Source organism: Salmo salar, chromosome ssa05, assembly GCF_905237065.1.
Source record: "Salmo salar chromosome ssa05, Ssal_v3.1, whole genome shotgun sequence".
In the NCBI taxonomy this organism is placed as follows: Eukaryota; Metazoa; Chordata; class Actinopteri; order Salmoniformes; family Salmonidae; genus Salmo; species Salmo salar.
Window position 1 is genome coordinate 32,644,893 of NC_059446.1, and position 26,323 is coordinate 32,671,215.

Below are 26,323 nucleotides of genomic sequence, written 5' to 3' on the forward strand. Positions count from 1 at the left end.
CAAGGTGCTCCATCATGCTGGAAAAGGCATTGTTCGTCACCAAACTGTTCCTGGGTGGTTGGGAGAAGTTGCTCTCGGAGGATATGTTGGTACCATTCTTTATTCATGGCTGTGTTCTTAGGCAAAATTGTGAGTGAGCCCACTCCCTTGGCTGAGAAGGAACCCCACACATGAATGGTCTCAGGCTGCTTTACTGTTGGCATGACACAGGACTGATGGAAGCGCTCACCTTGTCTTCTCCGGACAAGCTTTTTTCCAGATGCCCCAAACAATCGGAAAGGGGATTCATCAGAGAAAACGACTTTACCCCAGTCCTCAGCAGTCCAATCCCTGTACCTTTTGCAGAATATCAGTCTGTCCCTGATGTTTTTCCTGGAGAGTAGTGGCTTCTTTGCTGCCCTTCTTGACACCAGGCCATCCTCCAAAAGTCTTCGCCTCACTGTGCGTGCAGATGCACTCACACCTGCCTGCTGCCATTCCTTTGCAAGCCCTGTACTGGTGGAGCCCCGATCCCGCAGCTGAATCAACTTTAGGAGACGGTCCTGGCTCTTGCTGGACTTTCTTGAGCGCCCTGAAGCCTTCTTCACAACAATTGAACCGCTCTCATTGAAGTTCTTGATGATCCTATAAATGGTTCATTTAGGTGCAATCTTACTGGCAGCAATATCCTTGCCTGTGAAGCCCTTGCAGTTAACCATGGTAGACAGAGGAAGAACAATGATTCCAAGCACCACCCTCCTTTTGAAGCTTCCAGTCTGTTATTTGAACTCAATCAGCATGACAGAGTGATCTCCAGCCTTGTCCTCGTCAACACTCACACCTGTGTTAACGAGAGAATCACTGACATGATGTCAGCTGGTCTTTTTGTGGCAGGGCTGAAATGCAGTGGAAATGTTTTTGGGGGGATTCAGTTCATTTGCATGGAAAAGAGGGACTTTGCAATTCATCTGATTACTCTTCATAACATTTATTTATTTTTTCTGTAATACTACTAGCCGCCTAGAAATTTTATGAAGTAGGCTTTAGCTAGCCCAGATAGGTTCCGAATCCCCCAACCTCAAAACTAGCTACCAAGAAGCCATTTCAGGCTATCAATGTTAGTAGTAGTAGCTAGCTAGTCTAACTATCTTAGCTGGGATGCCTGCTGGCAAGGTTGGCAGACTTTAGAAAAGCAAGCAATTATTAAATGTACTGAATAAGACATTCCTTTCAATCGCTAACCCAGATTTTAGCAGAGATGCAAAGAAGAATTCGTTTTCAGTCAGGAAATACAGACAGCTCAAGAGATAGGCCAATGCTTAGATATGCAGAAAAATAAACCTATTTTTAACCCCCTAGAGATGGTCATACCAAGGACCCCTTTGATGAAGTGTCTGTCCTATATCTGAGAGATATAAGAAAGATCAGGGAATTATTTATATATTTTTTGACAAATATTTAGCTTTTTTAAGCACTAAACTACTTCCATATACATTGCATTCTGAAAGTATTCAGACCCCTTCACTTTTCCACATTTTGTTACGTTACAGCCTTATTATAAAATGTATTAAATAAATGTTTTTCCTCATCAATACACACACAATATCCAATAATAACGAACCGAAAACCGTTTTTTTCTTTTTTCAAATATCTTAAAAATAAAAAACAGAAAAACCTTATTTACATAAGTATTCAGACCCTTTGCTATGAGACTAGAAATTGAGCTCAGGTGCATCTTGTTTCCATTGATCATCCTTGACATGTTTCTACAAGTTGATTGGAATCCACCTGTGGTAAATTAAATTGTTCTGACATGATTTGGAAAGGCACACACCTGTCTATATAAGGTCCCACAGTTGACAGTGCATGTCAGAGCAAAAACCAAGCCATGAGGTCGAAGGAATTGTCCATAGAGCTCCGAGACAGGATTGTGTCGAGTCACAGATCTGGGAAAGTGCACCAAAACATTTCTGCAGCATTGAGGGTCCCCAAGAACACAGTGGCCTCCATCATTCTTAAAAAGTTTGAAACCACCAAGACTCTTCCTAGAGCTGGCTGCCCGGCCAAACTGTGGGGGAGAAGGGCCTTGGTCACCAAGAACCCGATGGTCATTCTGACAGAGTTTCTCTGTGGAAATGAGAGATACTTCCAGAAGGACAACCATCTCTGCAGCAATCCACCAATCAGGCCTTTATGGTAGAGTGGTCAGATGATAGCCACTCCTCAGTAAAAGGCACATGACAGCCCACTTGGAGTTTGCAAAAAGACACCTAAAGGACTCTCAGACCATAAAAAACAAGATTCTCTGGTCTGATGAAACCAAGGTTGAACTCTTTGGCCTGAATGCCAAGCGTCACGTCGGGAGGAAACCTGGCACCATCCCACATGCTGTGGGGATGTTTTTCAGCGGCAGGGACTAGGTACATGACGCCCCAGGTCAAGCGTGTGGGAGTTTCAAATGGAGATCAGCCGTGTCAAGGCCGAAAACGAAGCCCTGAAGGTGAGTCCACTTGCGGGACTTGCGATGCAGTGGCATGAACAGCTGAATCAAACATCATGCCAGCAAAGTAGTTGTAACAGTGTAACCACCACCAGAGAAACTTGCAGCTCCCCACTGGGGAAAAACTGTCTCAATCAACGTTGTTTCCATGTCATTTCAACAAAAATAATAAATGTGATGATATTGAATCAATGTGGAAAACTGATTGGATTTGCAAAAAGTCATCAACATAAGGGAATTTCATATTTTCTTCACCCAACTTTGAACCTAAATCCAATGACATGGTGACATTTTTTGTTGACTTCACATTGAACTAACGTTAGTTGACAACTCCAAATGTAAATCGAAACTAGACTAAAAGTGACGTCTGTGCCCAGTGGGTCACTCTCATGACAGAGGCTGTTCAATCAAAACGTACATTTCTTGCATTGCAGCTTTACAGAATCACATACATCTCTATTTCAGATTGATATTGTGAGATTGGGCCTCATGGCTACTCAAGGATGCACATGCACAATCACCAGTTGGATAGAAGTCATCCTAATGAACTTCTAACCAATCTAGTCAAATTGATACTTTCCCCTCCTCATCTCCCTCCCTCCCTGTAGCTCAGTGGTTTCAAGGGAGCCTAGTGACAATGAACAGGTGATGGACTGCCCTCTCCTACCTCTGGAAAAATAACCGGGTCAAGTCATGTGACCCGTGTGACCCCCAGCAACATCCAGCTGAATGAGAGTAAAGGAGCATGGCATGTCATCATCAACAGAGAGGTGAGGTCATCAGGAGGGCAAGGACTGTTCCGATACCAGAAATAAAGCCTTTACAGATGCAGAACACAGTTCCAGAGAGGTTGTGATGCAGTGTTAACTGTTGTGTTTCAGGTTGATGATGCTGAGCTCTATGAGAAGCCATCACCAGCTGAAGACTCTGCTGTGGATCATGTAGAGGAGCAGGTGAATCCAGAGGATCTGTGAAAAACACCCCTCAGACCGTTCAGTATGTGTCAGTTGTCTCTCATACTGTACTTGTTTGCTACTGAGAGAAGGCAGTTGGATATCCCCCCTGTCCAAATCAAATCAAATCACATTCTATTCATCAAATGCGCTGAATACAAGTGCAGACTTTACCATGAAATGCTTACTTACGAGTCTTTTCCCAACAATGCAGTTAAAAAGTAAGAAAATGTATAAATAGATAAAAGAAAATAGTAACACAATAAAATAACAATAACGAGGCTATATACAGGCTATATACAAGGAGTACCGGTACAGAGTCACTGTACTGGGGTATGAGGTAGTTGGGGGGATTGAGGTAATATGTACATATAGATTTGGTTAGGTGATTGATTGAAGTACTATGTACATGTAGGTAGGGGGTAAAATGCAGAAAGTCTGGGTAGCCGTTTAATGAACTGTTCAGCAGTCTTAAGGCTTTGGGGTAGAAGTTATTCAGGAGCCTTTTTAGGTCCAAGACTTGGCGCTCCGGTAGGCTACAACCTTATCGTGTGGTAGCAGAAAGAACAGACTGTGACTTCGGGTGGCTGGAGTCTTTGACAATTTTTAGGGCCTTCCTCTGACCGATAACACTACTACACACAATAACTTTATGTAGCCTCTCTCTCCCTACAGAGCCAGTGCCCACTTCTGTACACACACAATCTGAAACACACTCATACACACTCTGGGATGGACTGTAAGATCAAGGAGGAGGAGTGTGTTCACATGGCTACAGACATCGACAAACACCGTTCATAGTGATGAAGATCTGGGCCAGAGGAGAGGCAGGTGCCTGGATTGGGTTGGGATTGGGCATCTCTGTTCTGACTGGGAAAACATTCCAGTCACGTAGGGGTTTGGCCACCCACAAGGTTGTCTAATGGCCCAGGAGAATTTACCAGTGCTCTTTCTGCAGTAAGACATACCTGTTTCTTGACAAGCTGATTTAGCATGAGAGGACCCATGCTATTTGATCAGCACAAGTATGTCTTCTTTTAAGCCAACTGGAACGCGCACACGCACACACACACACACACACACGCACACACACACGCACACGCACACACACACACACACACGCACACGCACACACACACACACACGCACACGCACACGCATACACACACACGCACACGCACACGCACACGCACACACACACGCACACACACACACACTCAGCTTATCTTACACCTGCAGAGCTACTCAGTTGAGCGAGTGTGCCAGTCCTGGTCTGATAACCTTAGGAAGTGCTGCTTGACAATGGCATTTTTTTCCAGTCACAACCGGATTCACAACAGATATATCTATGGGAGGATTTCCCCCCCTTTCTCAAGCTCATGTCAAAATTCATGTGATCAGCATTTATCAGTGACCTTGACACACAAATGCTGCACAACACGTGAGCAAGGTTTCATTTGTATTTGGAGACAATTCCTTTCACAGTTTTGGGTTTGGGAAGTTCAAATTATAGAAATCTGTTAGCAGTGTGTGGACTATGCCATTGTTATCATATATTTATGTATATTGTATCTAATTGAAAAGTACCTTAAATATAACATTCTTATCCTTACAAATGGACAGTGCGAACATTAAATGACAATTTCATAGTATTATTCTATAAAGTATACATAGTAAGATGACAGTGTATTTGACGTTTTAATAAAATAGTATATACTGTACATGTGAAAAGGTATTCTACTCATGTACTAACTGACTCCAATAGCAACATAATGAAAGCTGTGTGTGTGTGTGTGTGTGTGTGTGTGTGTGTGTGTGTGTGTGTGTGTGTGTGTGTGTGTGTGTGTGTGTGTGTGTGTGGATAACCTTCGGGGTAGCTTTGTGACGGATAATGAACTGTCTGGCTGTTCTTTAGAGCTTGGCTTTTAGTGTATTGAGACTGTTGTTCTATTTCAGTCCACTGGAGGGCGCTCAAATACAATACCCACCCAGTGTGTGTGTGTGTGTGTGTGTGTGTGTGTGTGTGTGTGTGTGTGTGTGTGTGTGTGTGTGTGTGTGTGTGCGTGCGTGCGTGCATGCGTGCGTGTTTGTGTGTGTCAGTGTGTGTCTGTGCGTGTACGTGTGCGTTTGTGTGTCTGTCATGACTGGTCTGCAAACTAGTTCAAAGATCTTAAATCACCAAATATATTATGTTCCACTGTAGATTTTATTTTTCAGTGAACAGGGACAGCCCATACGACAGCCCATTACCTAACTACCACACCAGCCCACAGACATTGATTGTGAAACAGGCTGATGTGGACGCCCAGTCTCTGCTGTAGAATAGTCTCCACGGTGTCCAGGGGCATCCGCCTCACATCGTACCCCCGAACCGAGGCCTTCGCCTGGGGGTCCACCGGCACAATCTCTCCACCACTAAGGGGGTCGTTCCGGCCCACAGCAGCATATGATGGGAAGTAGGGTCTCTGTGAGGCGGGGAGACTAGAGTTGTAGGAGGGACAGCAGTAGGCAGACCACATGTACTCTGGCACTGCTACCCGGTTGGCCATCCAGCGCTCAGAGAGGTATGACAATGCCCCTGTTACCACATACGCCGGCCCAATGCAGTAGTTACCCATCCGGGCCCTCACCTCAGCCTCCAGCTGAGCCCAGGGGCCAGAGTTTGAGGCTGCCCGCTGAGGGACCACGTTGGTGAGGGTGAAAGTGGCCCGGCGGTCCTCTGGGTTCTGGTGGTGCAGGCTGGGGTTGAGGTGACCCTTGGTGTAGGAAGAGTTGATGTAGTCCTGGAGTACCGCCTGGCTCTCCACCACATTCTGGTCCACGGGCCCACGCCGCGGGAAACTATGCATCTCTGGACTGGCACCGGAGAACGCCAACTAAGAACACAGAGAGAGAGAGGGAACACTGAGACTATAACCGACACAGAGAGAAAGTTAGTTCAACCTACACTACCGTTCAAAAGTTGGAAGTCACTTAGAAATGTTCTTGTTTTTGTTTTCTGTCCATTAAAATAACATCAAATTGATCAGAAATACAGTGTGGACATTGTTAATGTTGTAAATGACTATTGTAGCTGGAAACGGCTGATTTTTCATGGAATATCTACATAGGCGTACAGAGGCCCATTATCAGCAACCATCACTCCTGTGTTCCAATGGCACGTTGTGTAAGCTAATCCAAGTTGATAAGTTGTGTAAGCGAATCCAACCCACAAAACACCAGTCTCAATGTCAACAGTGAAGAGGCGACTCCGGGATGCTTACCTGCTAGGCAGAGCTTCTCTGTCCAGTGTCTGTGTTCTTTTGCCCATCTTAATCTTTTATTTGTATTGGCCAGTCTGAGATATGGCTTTTCTTTGCAGCTCTGCCTAGAAGACCAGCATCCTGGAGTCGCCTCTTCACTGTTGACGTTGAGACTGGTGTTTTGCAGGTACTATTTAATGAAGCTGCCAGTTGAGGTCTTGTGAGGCATCTGTTTCTCAAACTAGACACTCTAATGTACTTGTCCTCTTGCTCAGTTGTGCACCGGGGCCTCCCACTCCTCTTTCTATTCTGGTTAAAGCCAGTTTGCACTGTTCTGTGAAGGGAGTAGTACACAGCGTTGTAACAGATCTTCAGTTTCTTGGTAATTTCTCGCATGGAATGGTCTTAATTTCTCCGAACAAGAATAGAGTGACAAGTTTCAGAAGAAAGGTCTTTGTTTCTGGCCATTTTGAGCCTGTAATCGAACCCACAAATGCTGATGCTCCAAATACTCAACAAGTCTAAAGAAGGCCAGTTTTATTGCTTCTTTAATCAGAACAACAGTTTTCAGCTGTGCTAACATAATTGCAAAAGGGTTTTCTATTGATCAATTAGCCTTTTAAAATGATCAACTTGGATTAGCTAACACAACATGCCATTGGAACACAGGAGTGATGGTTGCTGATAATGGGCCTCGGTAGTGTATATGTTTACACATGTTTCCCCCCATCTTTTTACAGTGCTTATTACAGTGTTTATTACATTGTAATAACAAATTCTACCACTGGTATTTACTCTGAGCTGTTGGGTATAAGAAAATAAAAACATAAACAGAGCTTCCAAGCTTCGATTATGATCCAGTCTTTTTGTTCCTGGAAATCACAATTTAAGAAGGGAAACAGAAACAGAATATTTCCCAGATGACATAACTATCACTTTGTTTTAATTGCTTTGGTTGAGAGAAGTCACACTGCTTAACCACTTTTCTAAGAACTCCTGGCTTCACACAAGCCCACATCCACACCTATACACACACACCATAAATAGTATTTTTTTCTTGAATTGAGTAGAATAAAATGGAATAGACCCTGAATTTAATGCACAGTTACACACAGAGAAATACTCCTCACCTGTGGTTCATACATCCACTTGTTCCTGGGCCGTTTGCCTCCTCCAGGGGTAAGTATGTAGGCAGAGTAGAGGGTGGCACGGCGCTGGCGCTGGTACAGGCTGGCAAAGTGGTACTGGTTCCTGTAGCGCTGGCAGATGGGCTGGTACCCCTCTCCCCCCATGCCTTTTGGGGGAGTCTCCATGTAGAAGAAACGGAGGCAAGGGGTGAAGTCACCCACCTCCCCCCAGACCTGACCTCCAAGACTGGCTAGAAGCATGAGCAGAGCCTCCCTACACGAGACAGGCATCCTCCTGCTGAGCGCTGGACTGTTTGTGTTATAGAGAAAAGCCTGTGTATCTATCAGCCGAAACTAGTCACTGACTGTCGTCCAATGTGGTTTAGCTCAGTCCACTCCTGCCCAACTCAGTTCAGTTCAATTCTCTACAGAGAGCCCTATTCTTCTGTTCACTGTCTGTTGAGGCACCTGTGTAATCGATGGAGAGCGGTCTTCTATCAACCTAGCTTCCAAGGTCTTTTATACCCAGTGAGTAGAAACTTAGAGGGTGACACTTTCATCTGACACCTCTCCTCCCCTTCTGTTTCCTTGAGATGCAACTGAACTTCCCCGTGCTGACCATAGTGTCTTCTGGGAAATATACAGCCCTTCTGGGACACACATGGTCACTACATGATAGAGGTTATTATAGGAACAGAAATTGAAAGAGCCTCTGCATTAAATTGACACGCAGGTCACTGAAACTGAGCTGACTGAGTGAAACTAGAGTTACTGGCACCCAAAATGTGACAGAGAGCAGGTTTCATTTGAAGATCCATAGGTATTTCCCATTCCCCCTTGGTGGAATGGAAAGCTGCTGACATCCTACTGATGGATATAGATTAAGGTTCAAGTGTGTTTATGCGTAATCAGTTTCCCTTCTCCTTCCTCAAAAAGCCTTTAATCAGAGTGCTGACTCATCACCAGCCTCAGCTTTTCAAAGCAGTGTTCTGGAACGTTTCCAATCCTCAGGACAACACCTGGTTTAATATCTGACTGTTAAACACTCACCTGTAGACTACCCGCGCACATTCGTCCACTTACAAAATAATTCCAGCATCCAACCCCCAACAATGCACTGTGCAACTGCAATTCATGAATGCAAAGAAAAATGTGTTACAAAACACCTACGTGTATTGTAATGAGATCTGTGATTGTTAAGCCTACACGTAGCCTGAAGGTTAGGCCTACACGTCCACTGTATTTTTTTCGGGATTTTGTGGTAATTGTAATAGGCTCACGTTTTACCATTACGGCGTACCCACAATATTTATTTTGTCAGTAGGCTGGTAGGCTGTAGTAGCTTACTTTCACCCCGGAGTGTGTCAGAGGAGTCCGTGACTAGGCTTTAACATGACTGGTTGTGTTTTTGCAACATTGGCATAGGCACCGCGTCCATAAGGCTAGGACAAGATTTCCCTTTGACTCTCTATGTCCCCTATCCTCCCGGCCGGCTCGGTCCTCCCCTCCTGCTCCGTGGCTTGACGACTCATTGCGAGCTCACAGAACAGGGCTCTGGGCAGCCGAGCGGAAATGGAGGAAAACTAGCCTCCCTGCGGACCTGGCATCTTTTCACTCCCTCCTCTCTACATTTTCTTCCTCTGTTTCTGCTGCTAAAGCCACTTTCTACCACTCTAAATTCCAAGCATCTGCCTCTAACCCTAGGAAGCTCTTTGCCACCTTCTCCTCCCTCCTGAATCCTCCTCCCCCTCCCCTCCCTCCTCCCTCTCTGCGGATGACTTCGTCAACCATTTTGAAAAGAAGGTTGACGACATCCGATCCTCATTTGTTAAGTTAAACGAAACCGCTGGTCCTGCTCACATTGGCCTACCCTATGCTTTGACCTCTTTCTCCCCTCTCTCTCCAGATGAAATCTTGCGACTTGTGACGGCCGGCCGCCCAACAACCTACCCGCTTGACCCTATCCCCTCCTCTCTTCTCCAGACCATTTACGGAGACCTTCTCCCCTACCTCACCTCGCTCATCAACTCATCCTTGACCGCTGGCTACGTCCCTTCCGTCTTCAAGAGAGCGAGAGTTGCACCCCTTATCAAAAAACCTACACTCGATCCCTCCGATGTCAACAACTACAGACCAGTATCCCTTCTTTCTTTTCTCTCCAAAACTCTTGAATGTGCCGTTCTTGGCCAGCTCTCTTGCTATCTCTCTCAGAATGACCTTCTTGATCCAAATCAGTCAGGTTTCAAAACTGGTCATTCAACTGAGACTGCTCTTCTCTGTGTCACGGAGGCTCTCCGCACTGCTAAAGCTAACTCTCTCTCCTCTGCTCTCATCCTTCTAGACCTATCTGCTGCCTTTGATACTGTGAACCATCAGATCCTCCTCTCCACCCTCTCCGTGTTGGGCATCTCCGGCGCAGCTCACTCTTGGATTGCGTCCTACCTGACAGGTCGCTCCTACCAGGTGGCGTGGCAAGAATCCGTCTCTGCACCACGTGCTCTCACCACTGGTGTCCCCCAGGGCTCAGTTCTAGGCCCTCTCCTATTCTCGCTAGACGACACACAATTAATCTTCTCCTTTCCCCCTTCTGATAACCAGGTGGCGAATCGCATCTCTGCATGTCTGGCAGACATATCAGTGTGGATGACGGATCACCACCTCAAGCTGAACCTTGGCAAGACGGAGCTGCTCTTCCTCCCGGGGAAGGACTGCCCGTTCCATGATCTCGCCATCATGGTTGACAGCTCCATTGTGTCCTCCTCCCAGAGTGCTAAGAGCCTTGGCGTGACCCTGGACAACACCCTGTCGTTCTCCGCTAACATCAAGGCGGTGACCCGATCCTGTAGGTTCATGCTCTACAACATTCGCAGAGTACGACCCTGCCTTACACAGGAAGCGGCGCAGGTCCTAATCCAGGCACTTGTCATCTCCCGTCTGGATTACTGCAACTCGCTGCTGGCGGGGCTCCCTGCCTGTGCCATTAAACCCTTACAACTCATCCAGAACGCCGCAGCCCGTCTGGTGTTCAACCTTCCCAAGTTCTCTCACGTCACCCCGCTCCTCCGCACACTCCACTGGCTTCCAGTTGAAGCTCGTATCGGCTACAAGACCATGGTGCTTGCCTACGGAGCTGTGAGGGGAACGGCACCTCCGTACCTTCAGGCTCTGATCAGTCCCTACACCCAAAGAAGGGCACTGCGCTCATCCACCTCTGGCCTGCTCGCCTCCCGCTCAGCCCAGTCAAAACTGTTCGCTGCTCTGGCACCCCAATGGTGGAACAAGCTCCCTCACGACGCCAGGACAGCGGAGTCAATCACCACCTTCCGGAGACACCTGAAACCCCACCTCTTTAAGGAATACCTGGGATAGGATCAAGTAATCCTTCTAACCCCCCCCAACCCACCTCCCCACCAAAAAATATATAGGTGTGCTATTGTAAAGTGGTTGTTCCACTGGATATCATAAGGTGGTTGCACCAATTTGTAAGTAGCTCAGGATAAGAGCGTCTGCTAAATGACGTAAATGTAAATGTAATTGAATTAAAACTGCCAAAATGATATAGCCTAATTAGCTTACTCCTGTCTATACACAAAACAAAATCATTTAAAATAGGCTACTATACCAGAAAGCATGATTTGGCCACAGAGGATCATTATCTTCTTTAATAAATAGAAAAAGCTGTGGGTTGTTTTAAATCGCATAGCAACAGACGGAAGGGCCCGCAATTTAGGGCAAATAGCAGTTTGTTGAGCTGTGACTGTCAGTAAAAAGCAAAGAGACACAGCCAGGCATATCGCAATATTTAAAAATACAATTGCGGAAAACCCGTTTGGAAAGTAAATTACTATTGCTGTAAAAAGAGTAGCCTATCTTATTGGCACCAGTGGAGAACATCGGACATATCCCCAGTGAGTGTGCATATTCACCGTCTTTATCATTGGGTCAGTGACTGGGTTTAGTTTGTTTTTGGATGTCATACTGTATTTCTCAGTGTCGGCAGAGTAGGCTACCGTATAATGTTTATCGTAGGCTATTAAAAAATATTCTGCTAATGTCTCCATTCATGTAAAATGTTGCATAATAGCATGGAATGTGAAGATAAAAGGCCAACAAGAAATATATCTGATAGGCTATAGCCTAGGCCGACTCTACACCACTGCGCACTGCATTGAACAGTCTTTTTTGAGTGTTTGAGTTATATTAGCCTAAAATATGACTATCCAATCTAATCATCACATTAGGCATAGTAAGCTATCTTACATAAGTTTGCAAATGCGAGGATGCGTGGATATAAGGGTGTCTTTTTATGGTGAAAATGAGCTTCCTCAAACTTGAAACCCACGGGCCGCCTATGTTAAAAGGAATTGCATGTTAACGGTGATATGACAAATCTTTATTTGGCCTAGGCTACTAGGCCCAGATATAATTTATTAAATTAATAGGGATTCTATATAAGTAATTCTATATGATTACACCCCTAGGCTATAAAACAAATGTGTGCACGCACTTGGGTGTCCCATACCCGTAATAAATGATATCTACTTTCACCCTGGACACATTTACATTACAGTTACATTACATTTAGGCAACTCCTATAGCCCAGATGCTCCATTTCAACTATCCAGTCCCTTCTAGATCCAAGAACGCTTAAGGGATGTATAGAAGTAGGAACTAGGAGCCTACATGAAACTGGGCCAGGGAGACACCTGGTTCAGTACGCGGCTAACCGCGGGATCTGTGGACTTGTAGACGCATGTCTTCACCCTCTTCCGTGAAACAGAGGAGCTCAGACACTGTCAGTTCAGACAGACCACGCCCTCTCAAATACGGAAGAGTGAACTTTTCCACTGCATCAACCAGCTACTTTCTGAGCTCAACCCCCTGTCCCTTCAGTGAGCAGACGGCTCGGAATGGCTACTGATGCCAGCGCGCTTGAGGAGCTACATAGCGAGCTCAGCTGTCCCGTATGCCTCGACCTCTTCCGTGAGCCGGTGATCCTCGAGTGCGGACACCACTTCTGCCGTGTGTGCATTACGCAGTGCTGGGAGGCCAAGTCCGACGAGCACCCGACTTGCCCGCAGTGCCGGAAGACATGCCCTCAGAAGCTGCGTCCTAACTCGCTTCTGTGTAACGTCGTGGACAGCGTGAGGAGAGCCCGATCCATGGATTTGAAACCCGGGGACGCGGAGCGCACGCAGGAGGATACAGAAGAACGACAACGGGGGGCCAGTATGCCCAGCTCCGGTTTCAGTTTCACTGGTTCTTCTCAGCGCCACGAGCCCGACCTTTGCGAGGAGCACGAGGAGAAGCTGAAGCTATACTGTGAAGATGATCAGCTCGCGATCTGCCTGGTGTGCGGGATGTCCCGAGTTCACAAGACGCACAACGTCATCCCCATCAATGAGGCGTTCGAGAACTACAAGGTAACACTGGAACAATATTTAGTATTTATATATCTACCTATATAGGTGTTTTGCTTCAGAAATACATATGGGGTAATAATACATCACTGTCACAGGGACCTGGCGCATTGGAATGCATCAGGTATGCTAAAACCTGCCCATAAATCTGAAACTGCAAAATGTACAAAGTTACTATATTAAATCAGATATTTTTTTTAACAAGTTTGGACCCAAGCAAGGAGTGTTATTTAAAAAAAATTGTTTTAAGACAATTGGGTCTTTTACATGGTTACCTGACATGACAGTTATTTTAAAGGTCACGAACAGTCAATATCATGTTTTTAATGAAATTGGATTATATTTGAAGGAAACCCGATCAAAGTATGATGACCAAATTATTAAAAGTTACTGTTGCTTCTACATTGATCAAGTTTGATCATGAAGTTACTGGTCCCCTCCCCATGTCAAACACTTGGATTCATTATGAAGGGGACAAGGTGACATCACCTTAACTCTCATTATAATACACCAATGGTAACATGATATTCTCTTACTTAATTTAAATAAATACTGCCTTGTAACCAACATTGGAGAAGGCATGTTTGCAGAGGGGCATTGTTTATATAGCTACTGGTGCCAAAATGTGACTGTAGGGTGTCAGCAAATATAATTGAAAGTTTACCCTATCTATGGCAAAGATATTTATATGTTTCCCCTTTCATCTGTCTGGTGTTAGGTAGTTACTGGCTAGCGAGGTCTTGAGCCAGCATGGAGCAAAGGGGGAAGCTCATTCAAAACTTTGACACAGTTGTCATGTCAACACATCCGTCAGTGCTGCTGTGAACCGCATCACAAGAGATGCCAAATGGGAGATGTATAAAAAAATATATATATATATATATATATATATATATATATACATACACAGTACCAGTCAAAAGTTTGGACACACCTACTCATTCAAGGGATTTTCTTTATTTTTACTATTTTCTACATTGTAGAATAATAGTGAAGACATGAACACTATGAAATAACACATGGAATCATGTAGTAAACAAAAAAGTGTTAAACAAATCAAAATATATTTTATATTTGAGATTCTTCAAAGTAGCCATCCTTTGCCTTGATGACAGCTTTTCACACTTTTTGACTGGTACTGTATATATATAATTGATGCAATTTTAATATTGTTTGAGTTGCTTTGTGTATCACCAAATTTGCTTGAGATGATTTTACTGCAACACTGCTCACTGCATCTAAGTTGCTTTACATTAGAGGTCGACCGATTAATCGGAATAGCCAATTAATTAGGGCGATTTCAAGTTTTCATAACAATCGGTAATCGGTATTTTTGGCCACCGATTTGCCGATTATTATTTTTTACACCTTTATTTAACTAGGCAAGTCAGATTAAGAACACATTCTTATTTTCAATGACGGCCTAGGAACGGGGGCTAACTGCCTTGTTCAGGAGGGATTAGGGGGTTCGTTTTTGCAACCTTCTGGTTACTAGTCCAATGCTCTAACCACCTGCCTTACATTGCACTCCACGAGGAGCCTGCATGGCAGGCTGACTACCTGTTACGCGAGGGCAGCAAGAAACCAAGGTAAGTTGCTAGCTAGCATTAAACTTATCTTATAAAAAACTATCAGTCTTAACATAATCACTAGTTAACTACACATGGTTGATGATATTACTTGTTTATCAAACGTGTCCTGTGTTGCAAATAATCGATGCGGTGCCTGTTAATTTCTCATCGAATCACAGCCTACTTCGACAAACGGGTGATTTAACAAGCGCATTTGTGTCGTTGCACCAATGTACCTAACCATAAACATCAATGCCTTTCTTTAAAATCAATACACAAGTATATATTTTTAAACCTGCATGTTTAGTTAATATTGCCTGCTAACATGAAATTGTGTCACTGCTCTTGCGTTCATTGCCTGGCTCGTTGTGAACTAATTTGCCAGAATTTTACGTAATTATGGCATACCATTGAAGGTTGTGCAATGTAACAGCAATATTTAGACTTAGGGATGCCACCCGTTAGATAAAATACGGACCGGTTCCGTATTTCACTGAAAGAAAAAAAACTTTTGTTTTCGAGATGATAGTTTCCGGGTTCGACCATATTAATGACCTAAGGCTCGTGTTTATTATATTATAATTAAGTCTATGATTTGATAGAGCAGTCTGACTGAGCGATGGTAGGCACCAGCAGGCTCGTAAGCATTAATTCAAACAGCACTTTACGGCGTTTTGCCAGCAGCTTTCGCAATGCATTACGCTGTTTATGACTTCAAGCCTGTCAACTCCCAAGATTAGGCTAGTGTAACCGATGTGAAATGGCTAGCTAGTTAGCAGGTGCGCGCTAATAGCATTTCAAACGTCACTCGCTCTGAGACTTGGAGTAGTTGTTCCCCTTGCTCTGCATGGGTAATGCTGCTTCGAGGGTGGCTGTTGTCGATGTGTTCCTGGTTCGAGCCTAGGTAGGAGCGAGGAGAGGGACAGAAGCTATACTGTTACACTGGCAATACTAAAGTGCCTATAAGAACATCCAATAGTCAAAGGTATATGAAATACAAATTGTATAGAGAGAAATAGTCCTATAATTCCTATAATAACTACAACCTAAAACTTCTTACCTGGGAATATTGAAGACTCATGTTAAAAGGAACCACCAGCTTTCATATGTTCTCATGTTCTGAGCAAGGCAGTTAAACGTTAGCTTTCTTACATGGCACATATTGCACTTTTACTTTCTTCTCCAACAATTTATTTTAGCATTATTTAAACCAAATTGAACATGTTTCATTATTTATTCGAGGCTAAATTGATTTTATTGATGTATTATATTAAGTTAAAATAAGTGTTCATTCAGTATTGTTGTAATTGTCATTATTACAAGTAAATAAAAAAATCATCCGATTAATCGGCACCGGCTTTTTTTGGTCCTCCAATAATCGGTATTGGTATCGGCGTTGAAAAATCAGAATCGGTCGACCTATACTTTACATAGGCATTTCAAAGAGCTGTCAGTCAAGGCGACCCTATGAATATAAGATCCCCGCCCACTCATCTTGTCTTTTCAAATTTCCTGGTAGTTGGCCATGAGAGAAAAAGTACTTTTCAGGATGACTGTTCAGGACCTTTAAACCAGCCACTCAGGTCAGTGTGAGTTTATACTCCGAGAGGAATTCAGCATGCCGCTGTCAGGGTTTAGTTCCCAGACATATTAAACCTGTTTTATTTGCCGTGGATGTTTGGTGACATACCTGTCACCACACTGTTTCTACAAATCTTACCCGTCTAAATTCTAACTTTGTTTGGGTACATTTGGGTAACTTGTTGAAATGGGTCCAGTTAGTTGTAAATGCTCTTGGATCATATGAGTTACATTAAGCTTGTTGTCAGAGAGACTACAGAGGATCCAAAACAGTACATCTTATTATTGACAAGAGAGTTATGCCTAATTCAATCTCTGTATAACGGAAACATACTCTGTTTTATGAGTTCTATTCTCTTAACTTCACTATGTCTCTCTCTGTGTGTGTGTGTGTGTGTGTGTGTGTGTGTGTGTGTGTGTGTGTGTGTGTGTGTGTGTGTCCGTGTATGACCTGTTTCCCTTCTTCCTCTTCTGCAGGACAAGCTGTCCAGAGCCCTGGAGAAAGTACAGCTCCAGACAGGACAGGCTTCTCTCCATCAGGTCCAGACCAACAACAAGATCATGCTCATCAAGGTATACTGACTGCGTGTGTGTGTGTGCGTCAGTGAGAGGATTCTGGTTTGCGGTGCCCCTAGTCCGAACCAGAATTTCTGTTGACCATGGAACATTCTCCTGCGTTGTCTCACCCAAGCACATGAAAATGAGTTGAATTATAAAGGCTTTGTCAATATGATTATGTTGACAGGTGTCACATCAAATATTGGATTGTTGGGAATGTCTAATGCACAATGGTACTCTGAGATTATGATACAGATTATGGGATTAGTGTTCACCCATTCTTCCTCTCAGAAACATTGCAGACACACACACACACATATTCTCACACACCTAATGTAAGCACACACCATGAGAGTGACGTAAAATACTGGCCTTAGTTAGCACTTAGCAGTGATAAGGTCAATGCTAGAATTTAGAATGGCCCCGGGACTCCCCCTCTGTGTTCTAACACAGGCTTCACCTCACAAGGTAAAGTCTATAAGAGCGTTGTACGTATGTGTCTAAGGCAGATATGGAATGTGCAGGATGTCAGGGGGGCGGTAGAGTCCTGCCTTTAAGATGAACAGAGCATGTGGGCCCCATTAAGGAGGAATGCCCTGTGTGTCTATGTGTCTGTTTGTCTGACACATGCTGACAAACTTACTCTCTGACAGTCACTCGATCTTTCACTTCCCTCTGTCTCTCTGTAGGGCACAGGAAGTAAGTAAGGATGTATGTCAATGATCTAGCCATAAAATGTGTGTGTGTGTGTGTGTGTGTGTGTGTGTGTGTGTGTGTGTGTGTGTGTGTGTGTGTGTGTGTGTGTGTGTGTGTGTGTGTGTGTGTGTGTGTGTGTGTGTGTGTGTGTGTGTGTGTGTGTGTGTGTGTGTGTAGCGGAGGTGGTTAGCTGTTCCTGAGATGTGTGACCTTTTCTTTTGATTATTTTCAGTAAACTGACTGAGATTTTAATGGAACACTGCGTTTCTTTCTTCCTTACATGATCAGTTATTGAAATGTTGCCATGTGTGTCTGTTTTGTGCTTCGTGTTGTCTTTGTTGTGTATTGTTCTATATCATTGCTGTCTCCGCCTCTGGAAAGCCCGTCATTGTAAATAGGAATTGGTTCTTAATGGACCTACTTGTATCATTAAAGGTTGAATAAAATAAAAAAAGTAAAAACTTGTTTTAGCTCTAACACCATGACTAAAGCTCAGTGGGCTAATCCAAGATGGCTTTGCAGTAGGATGTGTGTATCTGTCTTTGTCTTATCCCGTGTAAATAGCAGGTCTTTTTTGTATATATCTTAATCTCACTTTCTATCTACCACCTAAATATACTTTCCTGCAACCCGACTCACCCAATGTGGTACTGATCTGCTATTTTTACTCCTTATAACTGGAACTTCCATCAGGAGCTAGCCAGCTAACTAGCTACTAGTCTTTGTTAGCCACGGCTAGCGGTCTTCGCCTTTTCCCCATCATCATCCAGCCTTAGCTCGGACAAGACCTGCCAGTCTGTACAGCGCGATATCAAATCAGAGCATATCGGACTGCTTCTCTCTACCATATCACCGGATTCCTGCCGCTTTGGATCATTACACCGGATCATTGCAGCTAGCTAGCTGCAAACGAGTGGCTACTGTTAGCTAACGCCTCTGTCCCGAAGCAAGCACCAGCTAGCATTGAGCTAGGCCCATATACCAGCTAATTCTAGGGCTACAATACCTCCTTTGCCAATTGGCCTGGAGCCTTTATTGTCGAAACAGAGTCCCGCCAATCCATCACAACTGGACTGCCGACGTGATCGCCCGATGTGGTCTCAACAGGCTATTCTGTTACGATGTCACCGAAGAACCATCTACTATCCCCGGCCCGCTAGCTTTTCTGAACGCTGTGTCCCCTGCTCTCCTAGCGTAGTAGTGACTACCGAACGGCACTCTGACTCACCTATTGCTGCTCTTTTGACCCTATGATCATTCAGCTACATAGCTGATGCCCCCTGGACTGTTTCAATAACACGGTCCTTCATTTAGTTTACCTGTCGGCCTCAGCCTTGAACTCAGGTCCTGTATGTACCTAACAGACCCGCTCTGCCCATTCATTGCCATTTAACCGTTGTTGTCTGAGCTCTCCTGATCAACACCTGTGATTGCTTTATGCCTCTCTCTAATGTCAATATGCCTTGTCTACTGCTGTCTTGGCTAGTTCTTACGGTTTTATTTCACTGTAGAGCCCTCAGTCCCACACAAAATGCCTTAGATAGCTCCTTTGTCCCACCCCACACACATGCGGAGACCTCACCTGGCTTAACTCGTGCCTCCAGAGACGAAACCTCTCTCATCGTCACTCAACGCCTAGGTTTATCTCCACTGTACTCACATCCTACCATACCCTTGTCTGTACATTATGCCTTGAATCTATTCTACCACGCCCAGAAATCTGCTCCTTTTATTCTCTGTCCCCAACGCACTAGACGACCAGTTCTTATAGCCTTTAGCCGTACCCTTATCCTACTCCTCCTCTTTCCTCTGGTGATGTAGTGGTTAACCCAGGCCCTGTAGCCCCCAGTTCCACCCCTATTCCCCAGGCGCTATCATTTGTTGACTTCTGTAACCGAAAACAGTTTCAAATAAATGATATCATTACGTGCACCACCACCCATGTTATTTACATTATTAAATGTCCATGTCGGCTCTGCTATGTCGGTAAGACCTCCCGCTCTCTCAAACAGAGAATTAGTGAACATAAAAGTAAAATCAGGCGAAACGACAGGGATTATCCAGTCGCAGTACATTTTAATGACCTAAAACATGACATTTCTACCTTTAGATTTTGTGGCATAGAGAAAGTCAAGCAAAATAGAATGTTTTTGGATTTTCACCCTCCAGACATTATTTCCTAAAGGACTTAATGATGAAATGCCTATGTATGTTATGTTGTGAATTTGAACATGAATTATGTGCCTATTTAAGATTACTCTGATGTTTTTCGTATGATGTACCCAATGATTAATGAAAACTTGCTATGTCCTCATTGTGGTTTTATGGACGTGTTTAATGCATCTTATTTATACACTTTTGTAGTGTTTGTGAAATGCATATTATGTTTGGTAGCACTTATTTATTTTTCCTTTGCCTCCAACCCCTTTCCATGCGTGGAATGGATGTGGGTGGGGCTAGGTCTACATAGAGGTGCTGTTTTCAGAAAATTCACAAAAGCTCTGACGAAGGCCGTGAGGCCGATACGTAAGCTTATTAAATATCAGTGATACCATCAAGAGCAGTGTGCAGTTTCCTTTTTCCTTCATCCTGTTTCAACTGTTGCCATGCACCTGCAATAAGATTGCTCAGATGTGCGAGTGCCTTTTGAATTTTGGACTTCTGTAACCGTAAAAGCCTTGGTTTCATGCATGTTAACATCATAAGCCTCCTTCCTAAGTTTGTTTTATTCACTGCTTTAGCACACTCCACCAACCCTGATGTCCTAGCCGTGTCTGAATCCTGGCTTAGGAATGCCACCAAAAATTCTGAAATTTCCATCCCCAACTACAACATTTTCTGCCAAGATAGAACTGCCAAAGGGGGTGGAGTTGCAATCTACCGCAGAGATCTGTCATGCTATCCAGGTCTGTGCCCAAACAGTTAGAGCTTCTACTTTTAAAAATCCACCTTTCCAGAAATAAGTCTCTCAATGTTGCCGCTTGTTATAGACCCCCCTCAGCCCCCAGCTGTGCCCTGGACACCATATGTGAATTAATTGTCCCCCATTTATCTTCAGAGTTTGTACTGTTAGGTGACCTAAACTGGGATATGCTTAACACCCCGGCCGTCCTACAATCTAAGCTAGGTGCCCTCAATCTCCCACAAATTATCATGGAACCTACCAGGTACAACCCTAAATCCGTAAACACGGGCACCCTCATAGATATCATCCTGACCAACCTGCCCTCTAAATACACCTCTGCTGTCTTCAACCAGGATCTCAGCGATCACTGCCTCATTGCCTGTGTCCGTAATTGGTCCGCGACCACCCCTCATCACTGTCAAACGCTTCCTAAAACACTTCAGCGAGCAGGCCTTTCTAATCGACCTGGACCGGGTATCCTGGAAGGATATTGACCTCATTCCGTCGGTAGAGGATGCCTGGTTGTTCTTTAAAAGTGCTTTCCTCACCATCTTAAATAAGCATGCCCCATTCAAAAAATGTAGAACTAAGAACAGATATAGCTCTTGGTTCACTCCAGACCTGACTGCCCTTGACCAGCACAAAAACATCCTGTGGCGTACTGCATTTGCATCGAATAGCCCCTGCGATATGCAACTTTTCATGGAAGTCAGGAACCAATATACACAGTCAGTTAGGAAAGCCAAGGCTAGCTTTTTCAAACAGAAATTTTCATCCTGTAGCACAAACTCCAAAAAGTTCTGGGACACTGTAAAGTCCATGGAGAATAAGAGCACCTCCTCTCAGCTGCCCACTGCACTGAGGCTAGGAAACACTGTCACCACTGATAAATCCACTATAATTGAGAATTTCAATAAACATTTTTCTATGGCTGGCCATGCTTTCCACCTGGCTACCCCTACCCCTGTCAACAGCTCTGCACCCCCCACAGCAACTTGCCCAAGCCTCCACCCTTTCTCCTTCACCCAAATCCAGATAGCTGATGTTCTGAAAGAGCTGCAATCTGGACCCCTACAAATCAGCTGGGTTAGACAATCTGGAGCCTCTCTTTCTAAAATTATCTGCCACAATTGTTGCAACCCCTATTACTAGCCTGTTCAACCTCTCTTTCGTATCGTCTGAGATTACTAAAGATTGGAAAGCTGCCGCAGTCATCCCCCGCTTCAAAGGGGCAGACACTCTAGACCCAAACTGTTAGACCTATATCTATCCTACCCTGCCTTTCTAAAGTCTTCGAAAGCCAAGTTAACAAACAGATCACCGACCATTTTGAATCCCACCGTACCTTCTCGGCTATGCAATCTGGTTTCCGAGCTGGTCATGGGTGCACCTCAGCCACGCTCAAGGTCCTATACGATATCATAATCTCCATCGATAAAAGACAATACTGTGTAGCCGTCTTCATCGACCTGGCCAGGGCTTTTGACTCTGTCAAAACTCAACAGCCTTGGTTTCTCAAATGACTGCCTAGCCTGGTTCACCAACTACTTCTCAGATAGAGTTCAGTGTGTCAAATCGGAGGGCCTGTAGTCCGGACCTCTGGCAGTCTCTATGGGGGTGCCACAGGGTTCAATTCTCGGGCTGACTCTTTTCTCTGTATACATCAATGATGTCACTCTTGCTGCTGGTGATTCTCTGATCCACCTCTACGCAGATGACACCATTCTGTATACTTCTGGCCCAACACTCTACTCAGCAAACTGGATGTAGTCTATCACAGTGCCATCCGTTTTGTCACCAAAGCCCATATACTACCCACCACTGCAACCTGTATGCTCTCATTGGCTGGCCCTCGCTTCATATTCGTCGCCAAACCCACTGGCTCCAAGTCATCTATAAGTCTATGCTAGGTAAAGCCCCGCCTTTTCTCAGCTCACTGGTCACCATAGCAGCACCCACCCGTAGCACGTGCTCCAGCAGGTATATTTCACTGGTCACCCCCAAAGCCAACTCCTCTTTGGCCGCTTTGCAAAAATCACTGAAGCTGGAGTCTTATATCTTCCTCACTAACTTTGAGCATCAACTGTCAGAGCAGCTTACCGATCATTGCACCTGTACACAGCCCATCTGTAAATAGCCCACCCAACTACCTCATTCCCATACTGTTATTTATTTGTTTGCTCATTGCACCCCAGTATCCCTACTTGCACATTCATCTTCTGCACATCTATCACTGCAGTGTTTAATTGCTGAATTGTAATTATTTTGCCACTGTGGCCTATTTATTGCCTTACCTCCCTAATCTTATTACATTTGCACACACTGTATATAGACTTTTCTATTGTGTTATTGACTGTACGTTTGTTTATTCCATGTGTAACTCTGTGTTGTTTTTGTCGCACCGCTTTGCTTTATCTTGGCCAGGTCGCAGTTGTAAATGAGAACTTGTTCTCAACTGGCTTACCTGGTTAAATAAAGGTGAATAAAAAAAATAACAAAGTCCCTTAAATGTATTCCATACCCAGTCTGTAACACAATTTTTTTTCTCTGTTTCTCCCCACATCAGGAGCGAGCTGGGGACATGGAGGTGCAGGTGAGTGCAGAGTTTGGACGTCTGAGGGAGTTCCTTCTCCAGGAGGAGGAGAGAGTGAAGGAGAGACTGCAGAGGGAGAAGGAAAAGAGGCTCAACCAATTGGAGGAGGCCCTCAAACACACCACAGAGCAAATCGGCCAATTAGAGCAAACCGCCGACCAGCTTCACATCAAACTCCGAGAGGAGGAGAACCCGGCACAACTTAGGGTGAGAGGAGAGAGGAAGAGGAAAGGAGAGGGGGAAGGAGATAGAAGGGAGGAAATATGGATTTTAGAGGAGGGAGGGAAAGGGGTTAAGGGTGGTGGTGGAAAAAGAACTAGAGGGACAGTGGGAAAGGGAAAGAGGAGGGTAGAAGGTTTCTGAGTAGGAGAAGAAGAGCGTGTGCGTGTCTCAGCATGGCCTCATATCTCTGTTTTTATTTCTTACAGGGAATCAAAGATTTTATTGGAGGGTAAGTCATTAAATCCATGGTTGTTATTTGATGCTACAGCTCATAGAGCTCTGCAACATCCACATGACTCCACATGATTGAATTAACTCAACAACAAAAAAGGTAACCCAATGTTCCACAGTGTTTCATTCATCTTTATTTGTTCTATAAGGGTACTTTGTAAATTAGATAAAGACTCAGAAACAGGCCTTTCTAGGTAAATGAAACTCTCTGTCTCTCTCTTTCTATCTCTCTATCTCTCTTTCTCTCTCCGTCTCTCAGGACGGAGAGTGTGTTTGAGCGCCCCCCGGAGGTGCGTGTGGATCTGCAGGAGGGGGAGTTCCTGGGACCACTGCAATACCGCACCTGGAGGAGGATGAACTCTGGGCTTCAGCCAGGTACAACCACAGCCATATAGAGTTAGACCACACACACCTCACCCAAACCTGACCACATTGTAGACCACACCTGAATCCATTAGTTCACAGCTCTCACATATGTGACCACATTTCACCACAGGGTCCACCTGATTGCATTCTATCAAACCTGACTGCACCTAACAGTATCCAACCACACCTATGAGCTGGCCTGCATACACCAGGATTAACACTCGACCTCACACCCAATAGCTGTTGTTAATATTTGAATGCCTCTGTCTCTCCCTAGGTGTGACAGCAGTGACTCTGGATCCAGACACAGCCTACCCCAGGCTGTGGGTGTCCCCGTGCTGCACCCAGGTCAGTGTGGGGGACATCCAGCCCAACCTGCCCAACAACCCTGAGCGCTTCACCCGCTACAACATCGTCCTGGGCAGCCAGGCCTTCACCTCAGGGCAACACTATTGGGTGGTTGAGGTGGGCACCAAGACGGCCTGGGGGCTGGGGGTGGCAGCCGCTTCGGTCAACAGGAAGGACAAGATCAGCCTGTGTCCAGACGATGGCTTCTGGACCCTGGTGATGAGAGACGGGCGGGACGGGAGCGAGTACGAGGCCTGCACCAACCACGAGGAGAGCCTGCTGCACCCCCCTCGCCCCCCCAGGAGGGTAGGGGTGTACCTGGACTACGGGAGGGGTGTTGTGGCGTTTTACGACGCAGGGGATATGAGTCACCTGTTCACATTCTCCGACACCACGTTCACAGAGCCGGTGTTCCCCTACTTCAACCCCTGGCCAATCATCAACGGGAGAAACCGGGAACCTCTTATTATTGTTAGCCCAGACCCAGAGGCATGAGAGATGTTAGCAAATGTCAGAGAACACTGAGAGCCAAATACAAGAAAGGTTAGAAAAGCTGTACAGCATCATACTCACTAATGTACTAACACTATACCAGTGTTCACTGTTTATCCATGGTAACATAAAGGACAAATGTTTTGTGTTTGAAGAGAGCACATGCCAGTGGACTTTAAAGTAAGCTACATGGGAAAAACGAATTGAAAAGTACCTTAAATATAACATTCTTATCCTTACAAATGGACAGTGCGAACATTAAATGACAATTTCATAGTATTATTCTATAAAGTATACATAGTAAGATGACAGTGTATTTGACGTTTTAATAAAATAGTATATACTGTACATGTGAAAAGGTATTCTACTCATGTACTAACTGACTCCAATAGCAACATAATGAAAGCTGTGTGTGCGCGTGTGCGTGCATGTGCGTGCGTGTGCGTGTGTGTGTGTGTGTGTGTGTGTGTGTGTGTGTGTGTGTGTGTGTGTGTGTGTGTGTGTGTGTGTGTGTGGATAACCTTCGGGGTAGCATTGTGACGGATAATGAACTTGACTTTTAGTGAATTGAGACTGTTGTTCTATTTCAGTCCACTGGAGGGCGCTCAAACACAATACCCACCCGGTGTGTGTGTGTGTGTGTGTGTGTGTGTGTGTGTGTGTGTGTTTGGGGGTAGGGGGAGATAGGAATGATGCAGTAGAGTAAAGGGTCTGGTGGAAACATTGGCTGATTGTAGAATAAAAATGTGCTACATCCACAATGTGGTCGTTCTACAGATAGATCACACTGTTAGGTTCTCATTTTCAGAGTACAAACTCAAAGGACACTATGAAAGCTTAAACCAAGTTTATTCTTCCCAGAGGGTCAATACAGCTGCATTAGACAAAAACATGGTTTCACCCGTGGTAGTATACATACCCCACTTTGGGTGGAGTCTCCTCCTTATTGCCAAACATTGCATCGTTATTGCTAGGCAGGGAGCTGAGTGATATGGGCCTTAAACGGTTCCTTATCAGTACTGCTACATGTGATCGTTTTCCCTGCACTCAGCCCCTCCCAAGCTTACTTATGGCACCCCTCATGTCTCTATTATACCTAATGATTAATAACATACCTAATGATTAATAACATACCTAATGATTAATAACATACCTAATGATTAATAACATACCTAATGGTTAATAATATACCTAATGATTAATAATATACCTAATTAATAATATACCTAATTAATAATATACCTAATGATTAATAATATACCTAATTAATAATATACCTAATGATTCATAATATACTTAATGATCAACAATATACCTAATGATTAATAATATACCTAATGATTAATAATATACCTAATGATTAATAATATACCTAATTAATAATATACCTAATGATTAATAATATACCTAATGATTAATAATATACCTAATGATTAATAATATACCTAATGATTAATAATATACCTAATTAATAATATACCTAATGATTAATAATATACCTAATGATTAATAATATACCTAATTAATAATATACCTAAT

The 26,323-nt window shown here is 44.4% G+C and overlaps 2 protein-coding genes across 2 annotated transcripts; one reads left to right on the forward strand and one right to left on the reverse strand.

The window, feature by feature from the left end:
* Positions 1 to 5,489: 5,489 nt before the first annotated feature.
* LOC106604607 (endonuclease domain-containing 1 protein) lies at positions 5,490 to 8,961 on the reverse strand. The gene is made up of 2 exons (XM_014199430.2): positions 7,805 to 8,961; positions 5,490 to 6,308 (listed from the first exon to the last, which is right to left on the reverse strand). Exons 1-2 carry the CDS (start codon positions 8,090 to 8,092, stop codon positions 5,679 to 5,681), a joined length of 918 nt encoding a protein of 305 aa, XP_014054905.1. The 5' UTR covers positions 8,093 to 8,961; the 3' UTR covers positions 5,490 to 5,678.
* A 3,672-nt stretch (positions 8,962 to 12,633) lies between these two features.
* On the forward strand, positions 12,634 to 25,146 carry LOC106604648 (zinc-binding protein A33). The gene is made up of 6 exons (XM_014199501.2): positions 12,634 to 13,224; positions 16,851 to 16,946; positions 23,099 to 23,332; positions 23,554 to 23,576; positions 23,838 to 23,953; positions 24,222 to 25,146. Exons 1-6 carry the CDS (start codon positions 12,712 to 12,714, stop codon positions 24,785 to 24,787), a joined length of 1,548 nt encoding a protein of 515 aa, XP_014054976.2. The 5' UTR covers positions 12,634 to 12,711; the 3' UTR covers positions 24,788 to 25,146.
* The last annotated feature ends 1,177 nt before the right edge of the window (positions 25,147 to 26,323 follow it).